This window comes from Cannabis sativa, chromosome 2 (assembly GCF_029168945.1).
Source record: "Cannabis sativa cultivar Pink pepper isolate KNU-18-1 chromosome 2, ASM2916894v1, whole genome shotgun sequence".
NCBI lineage: Eukaryota > Viridiplantae > Streptophyta > Magnoliopsida > Rosales > Cannabaceae > Cannabis > Cannabis sativa.
Window position 1 is genome coordinate 55,858,308 of NC_083602.1, and position 24,398 is coordinate 55,882,705.

A 24,398-nucleotide genomic window follows, 5' to 3' on the forward strand; every position below is an offset into this window, starting at 1 on the left:
ATTTATAATTTTCTGAATAAAGTTATGAACTACATTTTATGTTTCAATATTTTTTATTATTGAATGGATATGTTTTCAATTATGTTTTGTTATATTCTCGAGAATGATTGAATTGAAAGCATGTGGTTCATATTGTTGTGATCATTGTCTTTTAAATTTATTTGCTTATTGACAATGATATCTTGTTGGCTTAATGTTTTAAGCAATTTTAGTGACACTAACTTATTTTAAGTGGTGTATGTTTAATTTCACTGGCTTATTTATTAAGCATCACGGTATCAGTGAAATTGAGGACTGATAAGGATATTATGTTATTTTAAATTGATCACATGTTGAACATAATTCCTTACCACACTACTAGACTTATTGACCATGTCGATTTAATACTTTGGTATTTGTGATTATGAATGTCTTTTGTTGAGTTAAAAACAATATGACTGTCATAGTTCATTATCAAAGGTTAAATTGGACCGGTATGTTGAGATGCTATCAGAGAACTATCATTTTTTAAAGTGGCCACAAACGTTTTCCTGTTGTTCAACCCATGAGTCGTTTTCAAACAAATTATTTTGATATATAATATATATGTATTAAAATCAATGTAGCCCAAGTGGGAGAATGTTAGACTTTTATTTGGGCTTAGATTAAATTTTATTGGTTTTATTAAAACTTGGGTTGATTGGATAGTTCTTTGCTGTGTTAGCCCATGTTGTTGGTGATCAATTGTTAATGGGCTTAGCATCTGTGAGTAAAGTCTAGGTGAAGCAGAAATGTGGGCTTTTCTAGTTGACTGAAGCCTTTGATGAGCAGGCCCAGCCCAACTAGGGTTTTGTAGCTAAGTCCCCTCCCTAACTCTATAAATACATATTGTCTCATCACAATTGTATACCTTTTGATAATCAGATAAAATAAACTGCTTCTGATTTAGAGATCTAGGGAGGAAGACTTAGTTGATAGTATTGCACTATCGAATTGGAGTAACTGCTGTGGATCAATCAGAGTTAATTGCTATGGATCAATCAGGTACACATACCTAATTATTATATCTTATTATTGTGTTCTATGTTATATACAAATAGATCTTGGGTTAATTGTTAATTTATCTAACATGGAGGCCAATGAAGATTGTACTTATCTAGATGGTTAGACTTAGAGTGTTCGGATCTTCGGGACATCATTGGCTCAATTTTGTACTCAATGGACAACACTATTGTTATGCTATATTTTGTTTAAGTTTGAAAAATAGATTCAGGGTCTTAAAATTTGTAAACTTTAAGTATTGATTATGTGTATTTAGTAAAGTTTTACTTTTATTATAAACGTTTATTTTTAAACACGATTTTACACTAAGTTCTTTGATTAGCAAATGTTAGTGCAGTATTTAAGAAAAACACTATAATGTGTCTAAGTTAGTAGGACGTTATATTTTCGGCCAGATCTATCAATTGGCCCTGTATTCCGTGGTATCCAATTCTCTTATTTTTAGATGCTTTGTCATAATTAGTAATTTGATTATTTTCCTTATTTTGTATGTGAATAATGAGGTTATTATACCCTAATTTTTATTAGAAGATCATTGGTTGATAGATATTAATAGGTAGAGTCCGTTAGATATTCATTTAAGTTGGAAACCTAATTTACTTTATATTTTTTTTGATACTTGATTATTGGTAGCTTATTGGATCTTTCATTAAGGTTGTTGTTAGGGTTTTTTTATTTATTTATTTATTTTTTTTTTATTGTAACCTGACTTAATAGGCTCATTATCATTGTTATTTTGCAATATGAGCTAAATTTTCTACATAAACTTTATTTGATTTACTTACTAAGGGGATGTTTGGAAGGTTAATGTCAGCAAGAGAATGATAATGTGAAGCATTACCTTGTTTGTTTTGAGGATTTAGCCTTAGAATATTATTTCCTTAATAATATAACTACTCTTGAGGAGAGTAATGTTGATACCTTAAAAAAGGTATATATAATTGAATTATTATCTTCCATTATAAACAATATTTTTGAATTAATAAATAAATTTAAATACCAATAATATTATCATTTATTATAAATAAAATATTACAATATATATTTAATCTGTGAGATCAGTTATTTTTAACTGAGTTATTTTTATATTATTAGCAATAACTTATATGTATATTCATTATACATAAATTTTATGCGGATGACGTACATAAATAATAAAGCCAACAAAAATAAATAACATAATGATAAAATATATAAAAAATTTCATTTTAATTAATAAAAAATATAATAAAATTTAATATTTTTTAACGAATAATTATTTTATTTTTATATATAATTAACATTAAATAGATATAATAAAAAAATATTTTTATTTTTATTTTTTAATTAACAATTATATATTATTTTATACCACCAAATACAATTTACACCTACACATCTCAGTATAATCATATTCTCAATTATAATATTTTCTATAATTAAATTATTTTCTAAGCAAAAAAAAAAAAAAAAAAAAAGAAAATTATATAAAGAGACAGGATAGACAAGTGGAAGAATTATAGGAAGAAAATGGTGTCATTAGGCAGATCCATAAATAAAATTGGGACCCACACCACGACCACGTCCCCTCAGTTTAAAACTTGATCCTGACTTCAATTTCAGATTATTATTATTATTATTATTACTCTCTTCTCTTCACTCACTTACAACTCACAATCCACAATTCACAAACAAACGACCAAAAAATAGACGCACCTTATTACAAGTTACTTATTAAAGTCTTATTATTTTACTTTTACATATATACAATCCTATCTCTTCTTTCTCTCTCTCTCTAAAAAAAACCATGGCAACGGCGGCGTGCGCCTTAGATACGGCGGCTAGGACGTTGGCTTGTCGTGACGGCGCGGCGGCGGCGCGGCTCAAGGTGACGTCGATCTTCGTCATCTTCTTCACAAGCGTAATCGGCATACTCTCTCCGGTTCTACTGGCCAGGTTTTTTCAAGGCAAACCGGCTTACGATAAGGCCACGCTATTAATCAAGTGCTTCGCGGCAGGAGTCATTCTCTCCACATCCTTAGTCCACGTGCTTCCCGACGCCTTCGCCGCTCTATCCGATTGCCACGTGGCCTCACTCCACCCCTGGCGAGACTTCCCTTTCGCCGGTCTCGTGACCTTGATCGGCGCACTCGTCGCTCTCCTCGTTGACGTGACTGCCACCGCACACGCCGGGGTCCACGGCGGTGGTGAGGTGGCTGAGTACAAACCGGTGGGCACGAAGGAGGAGACGACGAAGAAAAGGGCAGAGTCTAGGATGGAATTGGGTGAGTTGGGTGTGGCGGAGAGAGTGGAATCGGGTGCGGCGACGACGGAGGAGGAGGAGGAGAATTTGGTGAGGATGAAGCAGAGATTGGTGTCTCAAGTTTTGGAGATTGGGATTATATTTCACTCTGTGATTATTGGGGTGACGATGGGAATGTCTCAGAATCAGTGCACCATTAGACCTTTGGTCGCTGCACTTGCGTTTCATCAGATTTTTGAAGGCATGGGTCTCGGCGGCTGCATTGCACAGGTGGGTACTTTACACTCTTTTTCTTCCTTTTGTTTGTTTCCTCAGAAAATTTTTGGTCAAGAAATTTTTTTCAATTAGTAAGTATATAATAAGATCACGATATATATATATATAGAGCGAAGTTAGTTTTATTTACAAGTAATTAAGAAGTGTGTATAGGTCACTTTGTGATACTTACTGGGTACAATTACCATAGAAATCCCAAGGTGCATATTCCCTGAATTTTTCACAGTTTCATTTTAAGAATACACTAAATTACCCATTAAATTTTGTGCATCAATTTTTCACAGTTTCTTTATTTAATTTGTTTTACAAATAATCTTAATTATATATTGAGGCAATATTTATGATTATAACATAAATTAATTATCATGGGTTATTAATGTGAATATAATATAATATATGCATGAGATTTTTTAAACAATTTTTTTTTTATTTAGTGTGATATTTGTTGTTAATAATTAAAATTTGTTTTTACAACTAAAAATACTAGATTCTGCGTTAAATTAGTGTAAAATATACACCAAAAATAGTGTAATAGTTAGAGATGGTCTCAATGCTGAAAGTTCTAACATTAACCAATAAGTGAAAGGTTTTTATTTTAATGTACCCTACTTGAATTGTGACTAAAATTTAACCTATAGTAGGTTATATCGTTACATTTTTAATGTAATAAACCTAATTAAATTTAAAAAATGTGATCTTACATAATTAAGAATTAATAAATGGAGAATAGATAATTCAGACTTTTATTTAATTAATTAATATATATTAATAAGTAGATATAAATAATGCAGTTAGAAACTTATTCTTGTTCCTTTATTATTTGTGGTAAATATCACGGTCATGTATATATATTACACCAGTACACTTCACTTCACCAACCCTATCACACTACCTAGCTAATATAAATTAATTATTAATTAATAACAAGAGTTTATGTAGGACCTTGCATTAATGTTGATACTATTACTCTATATAATCACAAGTAGCATGATTTGATATCAATTGGTAATAATTTTTGTATGTATATCGATAGTGGAAAATTAAAGACTTTAAAATCATAAAAGTGCATTTAACTAAAAAGTAGAAACCCATTACAGTAGTTGGATAGGAACACATATGCATCTATATATTATTTTTATTTATTTTTTATTTTTTTGAGAAAAACATATGCATCTAATTAAACTTAATAATTTATTTGCGTCCAACGAAAATTTAATTAGAGTTTATTACTATATACCTATATGTGATATATATACTTCCGTACCATAAAAAATGTGATATACTTATCTTTATCTTTGATTATTTATGTTTTAATATATATGGAGCACTATTAGGGCACGTTTAATGGTGTAGTTTAAGAGAAAGCTTGTCAAAGAGTGGGGTGTGTGAGGTGGAAGAGAGAGAAAAAAATTTATGAGATTGTAAAAGGCAGCTACGTAGTCTCTTTTTTTATTGGTTTAAAATATTAAGTGGGTCTACCATAACAATTATAAGAGCAGTTTGCATTTGTGATGGCCTTATATGTATTGTTCCCAAGATCAATATCATTATCGATCGAGAAGATGGGTACAAGACTGAAGAATAAGGAATTGACTCTTACTTTTCAAAGCTAAGACTACTCTAACTTCTCCTATACATCAAAAAAATAAATAAATAAATAAATAAAGGTTAATTAAGATTTTTGTCCCTTAAATTTTAATGTGTACAAAATTATGTTTGCCGTTAAAATTTTTTGAGATTGTTAGATTTAAGGACTTTTGTCTAATTTTATTTAATTTTATTATTTTAGTATTATTTATGTTTTAAATCATGCTCCCCAGATTTTGATATTTATCAAATTATGCTCATCGAACTTTTGCATGTACTAAATCATGCTTCCTGAACTTTCATCTATGTTAGACGTTTTTTATTGAAATTAGACAAAAAAATCCTTATATCCAACAATCTCAATAGTTCATGTAGCATTTTTGACTATCTTAAAAGTTCAGGAGGCATGATTTGGTATAGGTTAAAGTTTGGGATAAAAATTTTAGTTAGCTTTTTTTAAATATATAACTAAAATTTAATTTTTTTTAAAATAATTTTAATATATTTTATTCATTTCAAACATAATATTCTCGTATAAATTAAAACTAAACTCTAAAACAATTAATAAAATATATTTAGAATAATGAATAATATTTTATAAATGTAGAAGGTAAATAGTAAATTTTATAAAAGTTTTAAAATAAGAAAAAATTTAAAACATTTGTCATAACACGTTTTTAGTTTAGTTCTTCAAATAGATTCTACTTTAGAGCATTTGAGTACTCTAATAATAATACGACTTGTTTAAAAATACCTGCTATTGCCAAACGATTAAGCCCACTTATTTATTTATTTATTTTATTGTATTGAGATAAAAGCCAACCTAGTTATAAGTATAGTAAATAATTATTAATTGACTAAATTAATAATTATTTATATATTTACTACCAAGTACGTATATTAAATCAACGTACTCGCCCTAAAAAAAATCAACGTACATCTATAGATTAATAGATATATTGTTATGGGTATACACTCATTACATGAAATTTATTTGTACAATATAATTTTATATTAATTAATCTCACATATTTTAATAAAAAAAAAAGTTGATAATGAATATCAGTATGATACCTAAAACTACATAGAATTGTTATATATCATACCGTTGATCACTAGTAAGATACTTAAATAATCTATTACACTGTTCAACACCTTAAAGTGTTTTAATTTAATAATGATATTAAAAACTGTTGATTAAAATTTTAGCTAATATATATAATTATAAATATATATATGCATGCGTGAACACATAATTGATCAGTGTATATATTGTCATATAATATGTATTTTTGTGTTTATTATATGCTTTGAAGAAAATATAGGTAATAACTGGTAATCAGTTTGTTAATTACGCAGGCAAGGTTTAGCTTCGGAACAACAGCATATATGTGTTTTATGTTTGCAGTGACGACGCCAATGGGAATAGTATTAGGAATGATATTGTTCTCGGCGACAGGGTACGATGACAGTAGCACAAACGCCTTGATTATGGAGGGTTTGTTAGGCTCTTTCTCTTCCGGAATACTAATATACATGGCTCTTGTTGATCTCATAGCTCTTGATTTCTTCCACAACAAAATGATGACTTCTGTTTCATGGTTGAAAAAGGCTTCTTTCATTGCACTTGTTCTTGGCTCAACCTCAATGTCTATCTTAGCCCTTTGGGCTTAATATAATTAAACAAACTTATTGTCACATATTTTCTTATAAATATTGGTACTGGTTCCGCCAATAATGAATAGAGAAAATCCCCAAAAGGATAAGGAAAAAAATAAAAGAAAATCCATCTTTTGTTTTTTTTTTTTTTAAGAAAAAAATTGCATTTTGTTTTTGATAAAATCACACCATGCTACTATAATCAATCGTCATTATTGAAGTCACACTATAATCAATCACCATTAGGTTTAGTGAAGATCAACTTTGTTAAGTTAATTGGTACGTACTACGTGTTTTTGTTAAGAGTAGAAGAGTTAGTTAATCCTCTCAACTAACTTTCTGTTATTTTCTCTGTATTCAAACTCACTGTAACAACTTTCTGTTAGTTGTGTGGTTCTGTTTTCTTTTCCTCTACTTTCTCTTCTCTTGTATATAAATCATTTGTTTTGGCTTCTCATAATCAATACAGAGAATTCTTTTCATTCGTCTTCTGGTCTTTATCTTCGTTTCTTCTCTGCAACTTCAAGCCTTCGTTCATGGCTGTCAATGGAGGTTCTTCTCAAAACTCAGGTCTCAATCTACCTCGTTCAGCTCCTGTTACGTTCTCGCACTCCCTCTCTGTCAGATTAGATGAACACAACTATCTCCCCTGGCGACATCAAGTGTTTGCTGCCATCAAAGGAAGTCGCCTTCAACATCACCTCGATCCTACGAGTGCACCTCTGAAATTTCTCACAAATGAAGATCGCATACATAATCGACACTCACCTGAGTATGAAGTCTGGGATCAACAAGACAGTATTCTTGTTTCTTGGTTACTTTCTTCAATGTCTGAAAAATTGCTCACACGCATGGTTGGGTGTGAAACTGCAGCACAGATTTGGGAGACTCTTTGCACATACTACACAGCCCTAAACAGAGCAAACATTGGGAAATACAAGACTCAACTCGGAAATTCTAAGATGAAGGGTTCTCTCAATGATTTTCTACTGAAAATCAAGAATCTTGTTGATCTTCTTGCCTCCATTGGACATCCCATGTCTACGCAAGATCACATAGAAGCTATTTTTAATGGACTATCTAGTGAATACAATGTTTTTGTGAATTCTGTCAATACACGGCTGGACAATTACACAGTTGCAGAGATTGAGGCATTGCTTATGGCTCAAGAAGTCAGATTGGATAAAGACTCTGAAGAACTTGACATAGCCAAACCAGAAGCTAATCTGGTCCTTACCAAACCTTTCACGGGAGGTAGAGGTACATTCTCTTCCCCTTACTATCCTTCCTCTAACTATCAATCTCACTCTACTATGTTCAGGAGTGCCCCTGGCACCTATTCTCAGCATCATCCACCTCCTGGCTTTAGTTCTTCTCAGCCTCATTCTCAGTCACGAGGAACTACTCCAGGCCGTGGACACACACAACCAAATAGAGGAGGAAATGTGCAAGGTCGTGGTCAGTATTCGGCTTGGGGACAAAGGGCTCAATGTCAGCTATGTCACAAGATGGGTCATACGGTTCACAAGTGCTTCTATAGTTTTGATAAGTCTTTCACAGGTCCCGAGACTTTTCAAGGATTTAATGGCAGTGCTAATCTTGCTGAATGTTCACATTTGTATGCCTCTCCTGAGGTGGTTCAAGACAACAGTTGGTATCCTGATTCTGGAGCTACTCATCACCTCACTCCCAATGCCCAAAATCTGATGTATTCCACTGAATATGGAGGAGATCAGCAGATTCATATGGGTGATGGCTCTGGACTCAACATACAAAGTATTGGTAAAACCTTCATCCTTTCTCCTTTCCATTCTCAACAGCTTGTGTTAAATAATCTTTTACATGTTCCTCACATAACCAAGAATCTTCTTAGTGTGTCTCAGTTTGCCAAAGATAATTGTGTCTATTTTGAGTTTCACCCTTCTCACTGTTGTGTCAAAGATCAGGTCACTCTGAAGACCTTGTTGGTTGGGAAGCTTGATCAAGGTCTATACAAATTTGACTCCATTCAACTTCAAAATATTGCTACCACCAAAAGAAGTCTCACCTCCCAAACCGAGTCTCCTACAGATCTTAGGCACCATAATAAAGAACAATGTAATAATACATCCATACCACCAAGAAATTCTCTTTTTTCCCTTTGGCACAATCGATTAGGGCACCCAACAGCTAAAATTGTACAAAGTGCTCTTTCTACTTGTAATATCAAAATAAGCAATAAAACTGATGCTAATTTTTCTGATCTCTGTGCTTCTTGCTGCTTAGGGAAACATCATAAGTTTCCTTTTCTTATTTCCACTACTGAATACACTGAGCCTTTACAATTACTGCACTCTGATTTATGGGGTCCTGCCCCTATTGTTTCATCTAGTGGTTATAAGTACTACATCAGTTTTATAGATGCTTATTCTAGACACACATGGATTTATATGTTGAGAACAAAGTGTGAGGCTTTACCAACTTTTATAACATTTAAGGCACAAGTTGAATTACAACTAGGTTACAAAATCAAAAAGCTTCAATTTGATTGGGGAGGGGAGTACCAAGCCTTTACTAAACTTTTAAATGAACATGGGATTATTCATAAATTATCTTGTCCTCATACTCATGAACAAAATGGGGTAGTTGAAAGAAAACATAGGCATATAGTGGAGAGTGGTTTAACTCTTTTAGCTCAAGCATCTTTACCTCTAAAATATTAGGATGAGGCCTATCGTACTGTTGTATTTCTTATCAATAGAATGCCTACACCCAAGTTAAATTTCAGTACACCTTTGGAATCACTTTTTCATGTCAAACCCGATTACACCATGTTGAGAGTTTTTGGATGCTTGTGTTACCCAAATCTTAGACCTTACAATAGAGTTAAGCTCAATTATAGGTCTACACCTTGTGTTTTTCTTGGATATAGTGTTTTTCTTGGATATAGCCTATCTCATAAAGGGTATAAATGTCTCTCTAAGGAGGGTAGGCTATACATCTCACGTGATGTACTATTTGATGAACACATCTTTCCATATGCTTTTTCCACTTTTCACTCTCCCATGCCTACTCATAGTACATATGTCATAAACACTTTACCCCAAAACACTCTCCAAGGCACGGTCAACACTCTTCCTCAACCAATTGTCACTCCTAATGTCAGTCCATCTCCACCCGTACCTACTCATCCTATTCCCATAACACCAACTGTTGCCATTGTCCCATCATCAACATTGCCTCCTGACCTTGTTGCACCAATTCAGCAATCAAATATTACCGTTGGACCACCTGCTTCTACTGTCCACTGTCCACCTACTGCTACTGTACCTACAACAACAACTCATACAACCAATGATGCTACTGTTGCATCGGGTTCCAGCAGTATACCAACAGTAACAAATAAGCATCCTATGTGTACTAGATCAAAGTCTGGTATAAGGAAACCCAAGGTATTAATGGCCTCTCTTTATCCAAAAACTGTCTGAGCAGCTATGCAAAATGAAAAATGGCTTAAAGCCATGGATAATGAAAGGCTTGCTTTACAAAAGAACAAAACCTAGATCCTTGTTCATCTTCCTGAAGGCAGAGAACCTATAGGTTGTAAGTGGGTCTACAGAATAAAAGAAGATGAAGAAGGCAATGTCATTCAATACAAAGCAAGACTAGTGGCTAAAGGTTATCATCAACAAGAAGGGTATGATTTTAATGAAACTTTTAGTCCAGTTATCAAGCCTGTAACTATTAGAATTGTGCTAACCATTGCTCTCACCAAAGGTTGGCCAGTTAGGCAACTAGATGTCAACAATGCCTTTTTAAATGGTGATTTGCAAGAGGAAATATATATGGTTCAGCCACCTGGCTTTGTAGATCGCACGACTCCTCACAAAGTGTGCAAACTTCAAAAGGCTATCTATGGTCTCAAGCAGGCCCCAACACTACAAGAAATTAGGAGTTTTTCCCACACATATAATGTGTGGGAAATACATCTCTATGTGTGGGGTAAACTTTATACCCACACATACTTAAAGTGTAGAAATGTGTAGAAAAGTAGGTGTAGATAAATATCATTTCCCACACATACATTATATGAGGGGAATAGATATGTCATTACCCACACACATATGTGAAGCAAAATATAATAAATTTGTGTGGGTGAGTATCTAGGTTAGATATAATTGATGATGTGGATGATGACTTGGCATGTGACATGGCATGCCATGTGGCTATTTTTGCCAACATGTCATCTTACGTGGCATGGCACATGGCATGACACATGGATACAAAGTTCCAACTTGGCATTTATGTGGCAGCTTACGTGGTATGATGTGTCATTATTTATATGTGCCACGTGTCAATTGAGAAGTGTGGGTACACCATAAACATGCGTGGGTAAATATTAAATTATGTGTATAAATATTAATTTATTAATTCTATTTAGATTTTTTAAAATATTTTATTAATTATTATATATCTTAATTATTTGTTATGATAAAAAAAAAAGTAATAGACACTAAATTGTTACTAAAATAAAACTATGTATAACATAGTTATGGAAAAAAATATAAAACATCACTAAATCTTAAATGTAAGAGCAAAACACATACAAATTCATAAAATAGAACTACAGTATAAAGTGTAGTAGAAAACTAGATGTCTAAATATAGATAGCCTACACATTCTCGCCCATAAACTCTGAACTAGGTTGGCAAGGTGTGTCTTGATTATTTCTGAAAGGAGTAGGGTTCATTGAAGGTCCTGAACTATGGTCAGATGCATGTGTATTTGTTGAAGGTAACATGATTTCCTTTGCAATTAAAGCTTGTCGCATAGTGTCAAGCTCTCCTCGTAAATCAAGGTAAAGCTCCATTAGTCGAGAATAACTAGGACGATTTGGATCGCTACTAGTACTTGTTGTCTCACATATGTTAGGAGATCGACCCCACCCAAACAAACAAACAGAGTGTCGACCAAGTACCTGTTCTAAAATTTCCTTGTCAGACATCTTCTCTGGAGGATTATCTTGCCTTAACTGTATCATTTTTTCCTGCATATATAAAAATAAATATATAAGACAACAAATTTATTATAATTGGCTACATTAAATGAAAATACACTTACATATGTGTCCTTCAACTCTGGAGTTTCCCATCTATTCTCTTTATGCCAATGACGAAGGCGCCAAGTCTCAATATGTCCTATGCTAGCATCTAAATCTACTCCATGTGATATGTGATGACGTGTGGTAGACTTTGAGCCATTTCTAGAGTCCCACTTCCTTTTGGAACGATTGTCTGCATTCTTCTTTGATAGTTCCTATAAGAACAATCAAGTATTATTAGTGAAACTTCTAATGTATAAACCACAATAATGTTTTAAATATCAATCATCACATACCAAAAAGCTTGGTTCATACCAACGATCACAAAGATATTCCCAGTCTTGCTGAGATACTTCTCCTCTAGGGCACTCATTCTTGGCCTTCGTTGGATCTATTTCACCACCAACTTTCTTGAAATGGTCATGCAATTTATATTTGTGGCCTCTCCATGCTCGTTGCATCTGCCCATCAATAACTTTTTGGACTTTCTCATCTTCAATGTCAATATCAAATGTATTCTACGGGAAGAAAGTTGCAATTATAATTAGAGATCATAAACTGAAAAATATAAAAATTTAGAAATATTAGTCAATCTTACCAAGAGTCAATTTTAAGCTAAGACAATGACATAGAACACCTGAAAAAAAAAAAGGAAAGAAAATGAGGTTTAGAAATACACTTAATAATAATAATGAAAAATCAAAGCTCCACTAGATTTCAGAACCAAAGATCAAGTCCAAGTGCCAAGTACTTGAGAACTCAAATAAAAACTTGGTAATCACCAACTTCCCCGATCTGATAATAGAGCATGGTAAGAAAATCATATAAATCTTTGTTCACAACAAATTCCTAAATTCAACCAAAAATATACTTTGTTAGTCTGGCAGTTCTACTACTTCTCAAACCACATTGCAATACTAGATGTGGCAATAGATTTGGGGTTCTAAATAGATTTTTCTACCTCTAGGACTATTGATCATGTGGTTATTATAAGTGTTGTTGATTTATCTTAAAAGTGTGAGAGTTATGGGGTCTAACTATTTGCTTCATAATTTTTAAAAACTCATCAATAAAAACAAACATTACAAAAGAATTTGAGTAAGTTGTAATATATAGATTAACAGAGCAATAAAAACTTTTTTTTTTACCAAAATAGAAGGATGATAAAATATACTTTATAAATTTGGCTATACAATATATAAATATACCATCTTAAAGAATTTTGTGAAAAATTAATAGAGTAGACAATATGAAGAAGATTATTTCTTAGTGTCATATAGTGCAAAAAAAACAAATTAATCTAATGAAATTTTATAAAGGGCACCTTTTCATGCATATGCTCTGCCCTGTTGACAGTTTTTGCATTATAATATATAACAAGATAAGTTAGACAAGAAGGTTCAAGGGAGGAGACAAATGAATATGTGGTAGAATTTAAACAATACTCAATGCTCCTAGTTGTAGTGTATATATAAAATGTAGTGCTCCTGGCTATACTATGTAGAAATTCATGAGTACAAGAGACCATAAATACACAAATAATTTTTCACATAAAAATAGGTATTTGCAAGAGCTTGGTTTGACAAATTATCATCTGTCTTACTCGCTCTCGGCTTTACTTCAGCAAAATCAGATCACTCTCTTTTTGTTAAGATAGATTCCTACTGTTGTTTGTATGTTTTAATCTATGTGGATGACATTTTGATAACTGGTTCTAATGATGCTTTAGTCTTTGCCTTGATAACCAGGTTACACAAGTCTTTTGCTCTTAAAGATCTAGGTACTTTGAATTACTTTCTTGGCATAAAGGCACTTCCAACAGCAACCGGTCTACTTCTTTCTCAAAAGAAGTATATTCAGGATTTACTTTGCAAGGCTGAGATGCAAGGTGCTAAAACTCATAGTTCTCCTATGAACAGTGGACTCAAGTTATCTACATATGGTAGTGATCCTGTCCTTGATCCTACTTCATATAGGTCTATTGTTGGTGCTCTCCAATATGCTACTATCACTAGACCTGATATTGCCTTTAGTGTCAATAAAGTTTGTCAATTCATGCATAATCCTCTTCAATCTCATTGGGTGGCTGTGAAGAGGATTCTGAGATATTTGGCTGGTACCCTTGATTATGGACTTTTCTTGCATAAAGTCCCTAATTTTCATCTTGAAGCATACTGTGATGCTGATTGGGAAGTAAACCCTGATGATAGAAGGTCCACAACTGGGTTTTGTGTCTTTTTTGGTGGCAATTTGATATCTTGGCAGTCCAAGAAGCAACCAACAATTTCTAGATCTTCCACAGAGGCTGAATTTCGAAGCCTAGCAGCAGTAGTGTCTGAAATCTCTTGGCTCAAATCGTTACTCACTGAACTTCATATTCCTGCTGCTCCTCCTCCCATGATATGGTGTGATAACATTAGTTCGGTTATGCTTGCTGCAAATCCTATTCTGCATGCTCGAACTAAACATATTGAAATCAATCTATATTTTGTCCGTGATAAGGTGCTTAACAGGGAAATTCAAGTGCAGCATGTTCCTACTGAGCACCAGATTGCAGACTGCCTCACAAAGCCCATCTCAAGTAATCGGTTTCAAGTATTGAGAAGCAAATTCAGTGTCTCTTGCCCAGAGGACACTTCATTTTAGGGGGTCTGTTAAGAGTAGAAGAGTTAGTTAATCCTCTCAACTAACTTTCTGTTATTTTCTCTGTATTCAAATTCACTGTAACAACTTTCTGTTAGTTGTGTGGTTCTGTTTTCTTTTCCTTTGCTTTCTCTTCTCTTGTATATAAATCATTTGTTCTAGCTTCTCATAATCAATACAGAGAATTCTTTTCATTCGTTTATGTTTACAGTTTTCTCTCCTCAACCTTCTTAATTATATATATATTTTCTTTTGGTAAATTAATTATATAGATATTATCAGTATATATAGTTGGAGTGAATTGAAATAAAAATCGTGGTCATTGATTATTAAAAGAAATATATATCATTTAACTTCAAAAATATATAATATGTTATAAGAGTTTTTTATTATAAGACATCTTAAAAAGACTCCGTGGAGTTATTGATTAAATGAAGTATTAACAGGGGAAATAATTTTTGTGTGTGAGTTTTAGGTAGTACTTTTACATACATAAAAATTAAATAAAAAATAAAATATTAATTATTTTTCTCCTTCCATTCTTCTTCTCACTTTTAGCCATCTTCACGGTTTTCTCTCAAAAAATTGCTCAAAGAAATCGATGGAAATCCCCACACTCACCACCACCAGTGGCAGAAGACTCGCCAAGGAAACTCATTCGGAGAAGACTCTGGCCACCGACAGAGAGCCAGTAGTTAAAGGCGCATTGGTCTTGCTCAAATGGCGGGGACTCCTTCTTTCTAGTTTGAAGTTGCATCGGTCCTGTTCCGTTGATTTGGGTCCTAGTTCGATTACGCCGACCTCCAATGATGTAAAGACATTTGTTCTAAGCTAAATCAAAGGAAAATCTTTGGGATATTTAGATCCAGTATTTTTTGTATTATTTGATAATACAATTGATAGATTAAATTGTCACAAATGTATTATTATGAAAATAATATATTATACGTTCGGAGGTTATATATGGTATATAATGTAACAAACACATAAAGTTGTAGCTAAGGAGTTACAAATCTGAATATGAGTTTGTAACTTGTGATTCACACTTGATAAATATACAATTAAGTGAGTAATTGTATACGAGAGTTAAAAAAAGAAAATGGAGATATATCTATGTGTTTGAAACCGTCAAAACATTCATTTACATCAGTTAAATGAGTTTTAGATTGGGTGTTAAGTTGGCTCGAAGAGGGGCTTTCAAACTCGAAAATGGTGAGCAAAAATTGGTCCAGGCAACATGTCTCCCAAGCACTGGGCGACATGTCGCCTACTATTCAAAATGGGAGTTTCTAGACGTTATTCAACGTATCACAAAGATTCTAAGGTTTAGCTCCAGGCGATATATATGTCTCTTGGAGCCCCTTTTTTAGAAAAACATTGCAAAATGTTGGAAATTTATGGGGACATTTCTATCATCAATTACCAACGGTCCTATTTCCATTCAATGTCGTATTTTAGAGGTGTTGCAACTAGATGAAATAGATGGACCTGTGATCAAACTAAACAAGGAAAGCCTCGAAGATGGTAAAAGGAGATTCGAGGTTTGTTTGGTGGGGATGGCCATTAGTCTGAAACCAGCTAGTAAAGAAGGAATTGAAAACGCTATGAAAAGTATTTGGAAGATTAATCATCGGTTTTAGGTTTAGGAATTAAGTGCGGAAAATGTCTTACGATTCTTTTTTGGTAGCAAAGAGGATAGACAACGTGTTTTTGGTGGTGGACCTTGGATGTTTGAGAAGCAATTAATATGCTTTGTGAAACTAATGGAATTAGGAGAGGTTTCTAAGATGACTTTTGACCATGATTCCTTTTGGATCTCGATTAACAATGTGCCCCTTGCATGTATGCCTGAGTTGTTTGCTCGTGAATGGAGAATTTTGATAGGGAAAGTTAAGGATGTAAGAGTGGCTAATTAGATTATAAAAGTCCATGTGCGCATCAATATTACTAGACATCTCAAACATGGCTTAAGAGTGGTCATTGATGAGAAGGGCACGAAGGTGTCTCTACTCTTTCAATATGAACACCTCTGGAATTCTGTTATGATTGTGGTATTATTGGCCATGAAGCTTTAGATTTTCCTCTTAAAGACTTTCAAGATAAGGAAACAAGGCCAATTCACAATGAAAGGTATGGATTGTGGATGTGTGCTCCAACCTCTCCGCCTAGGATTTGGGGATAGCATGGTAGTATCAAACAACTTGAGTCACATTTTATGAATATGAGAGAAGTGGGAAGAATTTTGGATACTGTTAAATGCTCTCAGCCAAGAAGAAACATGATGGAAGAGTTTGCTGCAACATCTATCTTAAAAATCCAAGAATTGGAGCAGGAGCTACACAATAGTAAGGTGGTTACTTCAGAAAGTAAGCCTATAATTGGGGAGCTCCCTTCAATCAGAACAATAAGAACTGACGCCCCTCCTGTCCCTCCTACTCGACTTAATTCTGAGGAGGAGTTCCCACCTTCCACTAGTAATTTAATGGTGTCTCCACTGCAAGATATTCAACTGCATTTTAAAAGTATTCTGGTGGAGGATTCAGGGGCCACTACCTCTCTAGCGGTCGGGTGCATCAACCTTGCCCTCCTAAACAAGTATAGCATTTGGAAGAGTCCCATGAAATTGTTGAAATTAGAAGCCATGATATAGGAAAAGCCATTATTTGCTCTAAAGCAGAGGAGGGTAAGTTGTTACAAAGTACCTTCAAGCCTTTGGTCAAAGCCCCAAACAAGAAGACGTGGAAGAGGCGTACATCCTCCATAGATGGACGTGGTGCTAGTAGTTTGATAGCTAGTTTGGTGTCTAAACATTTGACTAAGGGTAAATGGCCTCCTAGTGGTGTAAAAAGGAAAAAATGATGATGTTGGTACGGTAGAAGAGAGAAGAGTGAAACAAAATATTCCACCAGTTGTTAGTCTTATGGTGGTTGATGATGGAGTGGCGCAGTCTACAGAGCAGACTCACCAGCCCCAATGAGTATCTTATGCTAGAATGTCCGGGGTCTGGGGAATCCCAGTACAGTAAATGGATTGCGGACTATTGTGCACAAGCATTCCCCAAGTTTGGTCTTCCTGTTCGACACTAAGCTTTGTGGTAATTGGGCAGAAGGTATTCAAAGACATAACTTTCATGTAGATTGTGTGGGGAGTAGTGGTGGAATCTTATTAATGTGGAATGATGATTGGGATGTTACTGTTAAAAGCTACTCTATTGGATATATGATGCTCTTGTATAATGTTCAGGGAGTGAGTTGTGGTGATTCATGAAATTTTATGGCAACCTGAAAACCCACCTTCAAAAAGAGTCTTGGTTACTCCTTATGCGTATAAAATAGTTCTTTAATCTACCATGGATTTGTGGGGGGATTTCAATGAGGTTTTATCTAGGCATGAAAAAAAGGTGGGACAGACCGCGATGTTATGGCGATGAGTGACTTTCAAAAAGTTCTCGATGACTATATGCAAAATGACTTGGGATACGAAGGGCCGACTTCACTTGGGTGAATAAAAGATAAGGTATTTCACATGTACAAGAATGGTTAGATCGTTTTATGTGCAATTAAGCTTGGTCTAAGTTGTATCCTTTAGTCCGAGTGTTTCCTGGTGATTTTCTTTGTTCTAACCATCATCATATAGTCGCAAAACTTGAGAATGTTGTCGTACGAAGTCATGAGCGAGTTAAGCAATAGTTCTGCTTTGAACCATATTAGCTTAAAAAGAAGAATGTCGAGCCATTATGTTTGAGGCTTGGCAAAGATGTACGGTAGATGAGGCTGACCCTTTGGGTCTTTAATAATCTCTTGAATACTATGCAAATTTCCTTTCAACTTGGAATAAGCAAAGATTTGGGTTATTATCTAAGCAAGCAGTGGAAACTTAAAAGGATATAGATAAACTTTAGAATTCTAATGCTCTCAATGTGCGAATGGATGAGGTGAAAACTCTAGAACTTAAATTGGATGATCTTATGAATAGAGAGGAACTTTATTGGAAACAGAGATCAAGATCGTAGTGAATGCTGGCAGGTGATAGAAACGCAAAATACTTTCATAACAAAGCGTCGGTGAGAAAGAAGAAAAATACTATTATTGAGATTATGAGATAAACTGGCCAATAGTTATGTGCTGAGGAAGAGATTGTTGGTGAAGTAGAGTGGTATTTTATAGATATTTCTCAAACAGCCAACCCGATAAATGAGAAAATTCAGCATGGTACAGAAGTTATTAATTCACGCATTTCAATGGTTGATGATGAGCGTCTTATGGCACCATTTACTCAGGAGGATATTTACCAGGTTGTTATGGCCATTAATGCCACTGAAGCTCTAGGTGCAGACGGATATCGTGCTTTATTTTTTTCAGATATTTTGGGATATTGTGGGTGAAAGGGCCAGCCAAGTATGCCTTGCAATCTTAAATGACAGTGCTTCGATGCAATAGTTTAATAAGTCAAATGTGGTGTTAATACCAAAAGTACAAAAACCAAGATTAGTTAAAGATTATCGACCTATTGCTTTGTGTAATGTACTGTATAAAATTGTTGGAAAAGCTTTATCACTGAGGATGAAAAGTGTCCTTGGCCCCCTCATCTCATCTTTCCAAAGTGCATTTATCCAGAGCGCTCGATACATGACAACATTATGGTTAGCTTTGAGCTAATTCATTCATTGTTTAAAAGAAATAACAGTAGAAGAGAATTTGTGGCACTCAAGCTAGACATGAGTAAAGCATATAACTGGGTGGAATGGAGGTTCTTGGCCAGTATGATGCAATAGTTCAGTTGTGCTGATGGCTGGATTAGTGTTATTAAGGATTGTGTGAAGACCCCAGAGTATACTTTTTTAATCAATGGTGGTTCTAAAGGTCGAGTAAATTCGACAAGAGGGTTACGGTAGGGTTGTCCTTTATCTCCTTATTTATTCTTCTTTTGTGCGAAATTTTTATCCTCGTTGTTCTCTCTTGCAAAGGCCAGATCTGAACTGATGGGGTTTAGGTGTTCTAGATCGGGACCACAGGTTCCTCACTTATTTATTTTCGGATGATAACCTTGTGTTTGGGCTAATGGAGGTGATACTGAAACTATTCAGTGTATCCTTCTAACTTATGAGGAAGCTTCTGGTCAGAAGATAAACTTTGAGAAGTCTGCTATCACTTTTAGTCTGAATGTGCAACAGGTGGATTGAGATGGGGTTTTTGAGAGTACAGGGGTTGACATCGGTGGCTACTCATGGCAAGTACTTGGGATTGCCTACGGTGATTGGTAGAAATAAAAAGTGGGCATTTGAGGGGATCTGTGAGAAGGTGAGGAAGCGTGTTCGAAGGTGGAAGAGTTTCTTTTTAGCGGGTGGGAGATAGGTACTTATCAAATATATTCTTAAAGCTATTCCAACTTATGCAATGAGTGTCTTTAAGCTTTGGGTGACAACTTGTGAAAAATTAAAATTTATTGTTAGACAATTCTTGTGGGATATGGTGATCAAAAGAAGATTCCTTGGGTGAAATGGGAAAGGGTATATCAGCCTAAGGCGATGGGTGGGCTAGGATTTTGGGTTTTTTAACTTTTTAATCAAGCTTTTTTGGCTAAACAAGTGTGGAGATTATTTCTATACCCAGATTCCTTGCCTCCTCAAATTCTAAAACATAAATATTTTTCAAATTGCTCTATCCTAAAGGCCACTGAAAAGGATGCTTCATCTCATATTTGGTCGAGTTTGATCTAGGGAATGGAGTTGCTTAAATACAGTCTTCAAAGATCCATCGGTGATGGAACGCAAGTTTAGGCATTCAAGGACCCATGGCTCCCGCGTCCGATATCTTTTCAGCCAATCACAAAGAGGATTAATTGTTGGAAATTATTTTACCAGGATCTTAGATCTACTCACAAGTATGTTTATTAACATCCTAAATAAGAACTTTCTAAAACGATAAATTAAACACATATAAAGTTTAGGAAACCTTACATTGGGTACAACGGAATAATATGACTCCTTCCGTTCAGATATCTAGCCCTTGATTCCTTTCTGTAGCAGAGCATTATCAATATCTGAACCTGGATCTCTTTCTCTGAATCTTTGATGCTGAAACTCCTTTGCTGATGATCTTTCTTCACGATCTTCCTCACTATGATTGAGGTATTGCTTGATGTGTGTGGGCACTACTCTAATCACTAAGGATTTCGAAATTCAAAGGAAGAAGAAAGAAGAAGTGGTAGCTAAAGATAGGGAGAGAGAAGGCTCAGTTTTTCTGATTCAGAAGAAGTCAGAAGAAAAGTCTTATTTTTCTGAAGCCTTCACTATCTATTTATAGCATTCCACTAGGGTTAGGTTTGAATTATATGGCATTAAAATAATGAAAAAATCAACTTAAAATAGCTACAAAGGTGGCCGGCCATAGCATTAGTGGATTGGGCCTTGGGCTTTGCAATTTTGCAATTTTAACACCTTTTGTATCTGATTTTTTCAAAAATCCCAATTTCCTAATTCAAACATTTAAATGCCAATTCTAACTATTTAATAACTATAAATAATTATTAAATAATATTGTCATTTATCATATTTATTAATTGAACCATACAAAGTATCATAATTAACAAATATGCCCCTAAAACTCTTTCCTTACAATTTCGCCCTTACTTAGTGAAAAATTCACAAATAGACATAGTCTAATTTGTGAATTATAATTGATTAATCAAAATCAATTACATGAGTCTTACAAGCAATATTATCTCAACTAGTGGGGGGACCATGGGTCTATATAACCGAGCTTCCAATAAGTAGATCAAGAATTTAGCACTAAAATTCACTAATGTATTAATTCTTCGTTGAATCCACGCATAGAACTTAGAATTGCACTCTCAGTGTATAGAATGCTCTATATGTTCCACCATATAGACACATCATTAGTTATCCATTGTTATAATCCTAATGTGATCAATGATCCTCTATATGAATGATCTACACTGTAAAGGGATTAAATTACCGTTACACCCTACAATGTATTTATTCCTTAAAACACTTGACCCCGTATAAATGATATTTCAGCTTATGTGAAATGAGTACTCCACCATTTATGTTCGTTTGGTCAAGCTCGAAGGAGATCATCCTTTGCTTACTATTCGCCAGATAGAAGCTATAGATTCCATGTTTATGATAGCGCTCCCACTCAATTGCACTACCGTGTTCCCAAAATGTACGTATCACCCTGACCTAAAAGTAGGCTTAACTAACAAATCAAATAACACGAATAGCCTTTCAAGATTGAGTCTAATCATATCAGGATTAAGATCATTTGATCTATGATCAACTAGGTGATATTTACTTGAATAGATATTACGGTAAGTTTAATAAATCTAAGTCAAAGTTCAATATCGGTCCCTTCCGATGCATACTCCATGCATCCAACCTGAGCTTTACTTTAACCAATGTTCTGGAAAGAACATACTACAAGAAAATAGGTTCTTTACCTACATACTGTAATTGTAGGTAAAAATTATCTAATTGTAGGTAAGCAACTTTACCTACAAATAAACAAATAATTTATAATTGTAGGTAAAAGATTGTGGAGAAAGATCTATACCTACAATTATTCTTATTTGTAGGTAACTTATATGGTGGACCCTACAATGATGATTAAGCAAATGATGTATACAATCACATGTCATCTTATGTGGCAGCCACATAGGACAAAACATGAAACATTTTTACTTGTCCACGTGTCAAATTTATTTGGCCAACCAATATGGTATTTAATAATTTTACCACGTGTCACCCATTGAATGGTTCACATAACAAGTTTGCTAGTATCTTATTATTTTAATAAATTTTTTAAAATTATATAATATTATTTTTTTAAAAAAAAAAAATAAAGCAGACCAAATTTAATTATAAAATATACATTAATTTATTTCAATGTAATTTCAATTACAAATCTGACACCAATATTGATTAATATCCTAACATAACTCTATTTTACAAAACTGAAACACATTTTGGGAAGAAAAAAATTTCTTTCCCTTCTTTTTCTTTTTTTCATATCTAAATTGTCTCCTCCTATCTTGAAATGCTTGATTGCTTGATGAAAGACATGATTGCAACATAAAGCTGAAGAACAATCTTGATGATGGTTTTGGCGAAGAGCCTTCTAATTAAATCATTTTCTTGATGTCTTCAAGAGTTGTTCCATATGGCAAGTGCTAAAAGTATAAGACAAGAAAAATTATTTAGACATATCTTAAAGTCAATAAAATTACAAAAAATATGACATTAATAGTAAAATATGGTAGCAACTGTTCTCGCTTTGTTCAAAGATTGGGTTGTCTCTTGAAAAAAAAACATAAGATTGGGTAGTATGAGTTGATCAAAATTATATTACCAATTTCATTAAATAATCGTCCCACAACTAAAACTAGAATATATTGGAGTAGTAATTTTTGTAGCAACTAATTAAAAACAATAAGGGTGATATCACAATTTCTTACAATTAAAGTCATGTATCCATGGCATATAAATTTGGATAATAATTCTAGTTTGTATACTTGCAATATGATGGCAAGCAATAATGTGCCAAAACTATGTTAAGAAAAGTGTACAAGTAGCATATTAGGAATTTTAAATATATATTGTAATGCTATGATTTACAATCATAGAATTCCAAAATTTCAAAATGGAAGCAAGTCAAACGGCCAATATTTTTATTTATATACAATTTAATTAATAACAACATTAGGGAAATTAGCTAACTTGAGACAGAAAAGTTGACAAATAGCATTTCAATCTTGGTTAATGATTGCCAAAATTTCTCAAGTTCTTCAGAATATTTATTCATTATTCAATTCAATGTTATAGGTACCTATACAAATCGTTGTTTGGACATTATACTTTATGCCTCATCAACCATAATTAGTTCATCTTCAATACAAATTAAATTATCTAAGTAACTAATCAAACCCTATCGCAAAAAGAATATTATATATATACCAATTTGTATTATAAAATTAACCTGTGTGTAGATAGGTTGTTCTTAATTTTTTCCAAAATCATTGGGGCCTAAAATGAATACAACAGGAAAATGCATTGAGCAATTATTCACAAGATCATCAAATATATAATAGTATATAACAAATATTAGAGACAAAAGAGGCTCAAGCATCTCTAGCATTACTAGTTACACATAAAAGATTACAAAAATTCAATAAAGTTTTTACAAGATTCAATGAATTATATACAAAACTCTGAGACAATATATAATACATTCTGATAAAATTAATAAAATAGAAGAGACTTTAAAGTTCGTTGATCGAAACATAGAGCAAATAAAATAGAAATATTATATATATATTGAAATCGAAAGAAAAATTGAAAGATGGTTTAAAGGATGATCTGACTCAAGATAAAGGGAAAGATTCAGGAAAATAGAGAGAAACAAACAGAGAAAGAGAGAGAGAGAGAGAGAGAGAGAGAGAGAGAGAGAGAGAGAGAGCCTTACTGAAGAGAGGGAAATCGAATTGAGCTTAAACTAATGTGAAGAGAGAGGCTTGCTGCAGCGAAATATAGGCAGAGACTTAAGATCTTTTCAATGGAGGTCTCGTCGATGATGAACAAAGAGTCGTGGGTTCAAGGTTTAGAATATCTAAAAAATCAAACTGAAACAAATTAAGAAGTTTAAAATTAACAAAGCTTACCAACAATAGAGAGAACGAAGAGAAAGAAGGGAGCTGCTACTTGATAGACACGAAGAAGGGGAAAGTTGCAAATGTGAGAAACATAGAGATAGAGGCGGCTGAGTGTTAGTGATGATGTTAAAAAACCCTAGGTATTTTTTGTATCCTTTATTTTATCAATATAATATATTAAGTAAAATTTTCCATGTATGT

The 24,398-nt window shown here is 33.6% G+C and overlaps 1 protein-coding gene across 1 annotated transcript; it reads left to right on the forward strand.

The window, feature by feature from the left end:
• The first annotated feature begins 2,554 nt into the window (after positions 1 to 2,554).
• LOC115719611 (zinc transporter 6, chloroplastic) lies at positions 2,555 to 7,190 on the forward strand. The gene is made up of 2 exons (XM_061110652.1): positions 2,555 to 3,553; positions 6,506 to 7,190. The coding sequence occupies exons 1-2, from the start codon at positions 2,828 to 2,830 to the stop codon at positions 6,818 to 6,820; spliced, it is 1,041 nt and encodes a 346-aa protein (XP_060966635.1). The 5' UTR covers positions 2,555 to 2,827; the 3' UTR covers positions 6,821 to 7,190.
• The last annotated feature ends 17,208 nt before the right edge of the window (positions 7,191 to 24,398 follow it).

Excerpts from the sequence above, each read along its gene's own strand:
- LOC115719611 (XM_061110652.1), top strand. The coding sequence starts at position 2,828 with ATGGCAACGGCGGCGTGCGCCTTAGATACGGCGGCTAGGACGTTGGCT. Across the intron at positions 3,554-6,505 it reads TCGGCGGCTGCATTGCACAG|GCAAGGTTTAGCTTCGGAAC; the intron begins GTGGGTACTTTA and ends TTAATTACGCAG.